Here is a 1,887-nt window from a genome sequence, read left to right as displayed (position 1 = left end):
CTAATGATTGTAGTCAGTGATGTACTTACTGTTTTAGTGATAGTGTAATAATTGTAGTCAGTGATGTACGTACTCTTCCAGTGATAGTCTAATGATTGTAGTCAGTGATGTACATACTCTTCCAGTGATAGTCTAATGATTGTAGTCAGTGATGTATGTACTCTTGCAGTGATAGTCTAATGATTGTAGTCAGTGATGTACTTACTGTTTCAGTGATAGTCTAATGATTGTAGTCAGTGATGTACTTACTGTTTTGATAACAGTCTAATGATTGTAGTTAGTGATGTACTTACTGTTTCAGTTATAGTCTAATGATTGTAGTTATTGATGTACTTACTATTTCAGTTATAGTCTAATGATTGTAGTCAGTGATGTACTTACTCTTCCAGTTATAGTCTAATGATTGTAGTCAGTGATGTACTTACTGTTTCAGTGATAGTCTAATGATTGTAGTCAGTGATGTACTTACTATTTCAGTGATAGTTTAATGATAGTAGTTATTGATGTACTTACTATTTCAGTGATAGTCTAATGATGTTTTTATGATGTTACATGTATAGCTGCTATTAAGTAACACTGTAGTTAATGTTCTGTGATGAATGTTTGATTTTGTGTAATATTAGTTGTCTTGGAAATTTTGTTATAATCAGTGCTCTATTTCAGGGGAACAGTATTCCTCTTGTTAAAATAAATGTTTTGTTTTATTAGGAACAAAGTGATGTCTATGGAGGTTTTTTTAGAGGTCAACTTTAGTTACTGCCTTGATGGAGGTACAGATGTACAGTTTGTGCTACTGATTTCTCCTGTGCCAAATATTATCTTCATCAACTATTTAAGGATTTTACTTTGTTGTTATTGTTTGACCAATGAGTTAATTAAATTGATGGTATATATATATATTGGAGTACCATTATAATTTATCTTTTTTCTCATTGTACTTACAGAGTTCCCTTTGTAAAGTATTTTCAGTGTATGTGGTTGTAATAAGATTGTGATGATAATTAATAGTTTTTCTGGGACTTACTCAGGAACCTTGAAGATGGCGTCATAGCAACGTACGAAGAACACGAAGACAGTGTTTATGCAGCAGAATGGTCCAGTGTCGATCCGTGGTTGTTTGCTTCGCTCAGCTACGACGGAAGGCTCGTTCTGAACAAAGTTCCTCGAGCAGAGAAATATAGAATACTACTTTAAATTTATCATGGAAGGATGTACGTGTGCCTAATAATTTAGTGACTGTATCAGTAACGTGTAATCTTATACAGACATCATGGTCAGGGAAAGGTGTCCTTAAAATATCAGGTTTGCAAGTCCAGATGGAAGTTGTGGTTAAAAAATAATACCGACAGACTAAACAACCGAATGAAATTATAAACTTTTAGAAGCAATCTGTCGGACGTTTGAAAACATTTTGGTCTATCAGATGGAGTAGTTATAAACCTGTACTGATTTCATTGAACATGTGAAAATTATCCCTTCTGATGTCATTGTTATCCGTTGTCTACAACCTACTTCGTATATCACAATGTCACATCTTATGTTTTTATCTGAACATATTTTACACCAATGATAATAACAAGCAAACAACAACAAAAATGTGGTGGGTGGACACACAATTCGAAATAAAAATAAATAAAGTATGACAGAAAAGAAATAATTTTTGGGCTTATCAAAAAATAAAAAAATGTAAACAAATAGAGAAATGAAATATAAGAAATTTGATCTCTTTCCACTAGATGGTAAATGTTGGCTGATTAATGTTGGAACACTGTAGTGAAAGGTGGTAAATGTTGGAATACTATAGTGAAAGCTGGTAAATGTTGGTTGATTAATGTTGGAATATTGCAGTGAAAGCTGGTAAATGTTGGTTGATTAATGTTGGAATAT

General features: G+C 32.6%; 1 protein-coding gene across 1 annotated transcript in view; it reads left to right on the top strand.

The window, feature by feature from the left end:
* LOC111084000 (protein TSSC1-like) overlaps window positions 1-1,482 on the top strand; it is a gene marked incomplete at its 5' end in the record, with an annotated part of 5,401 nt that extends 3,919 nt beyond the window's left edge. Inside the window, one exon of the mRNA XM_022380766.1 lies at window positions 1,029-1,482. Within this exon, the coding sequence (XP_022236474.1) occupies window positions 1,029-1,194 (166 nt within the window). The remainder of the gene's footprint in view (window positions 1-1,028) is intronic.
* Between the last annotated feature and the right edge of the window lie 405 nt (window positions 1,483-1,887).

This window comes from Limulus polyphemus, unplaced genomic scaffold (genome assembly GCF_000517525.1).
Source record: "Limulus polyphemus unplaced genomic scaffold, Limulus_polyphemus-2.1.2 Scaffold12717, whole genome shotgun sequence".
In the NCBI taxonomy this organism is placed as follows: Eukaryota; Metazoa; Arthropoda; class Merostomata; order Xiphosura; family Limulidae; genus Limulus; species Limulus polyphemus.
This window is presented reverse-complemented; position numbering and strand designations above follow the sequence as displayed.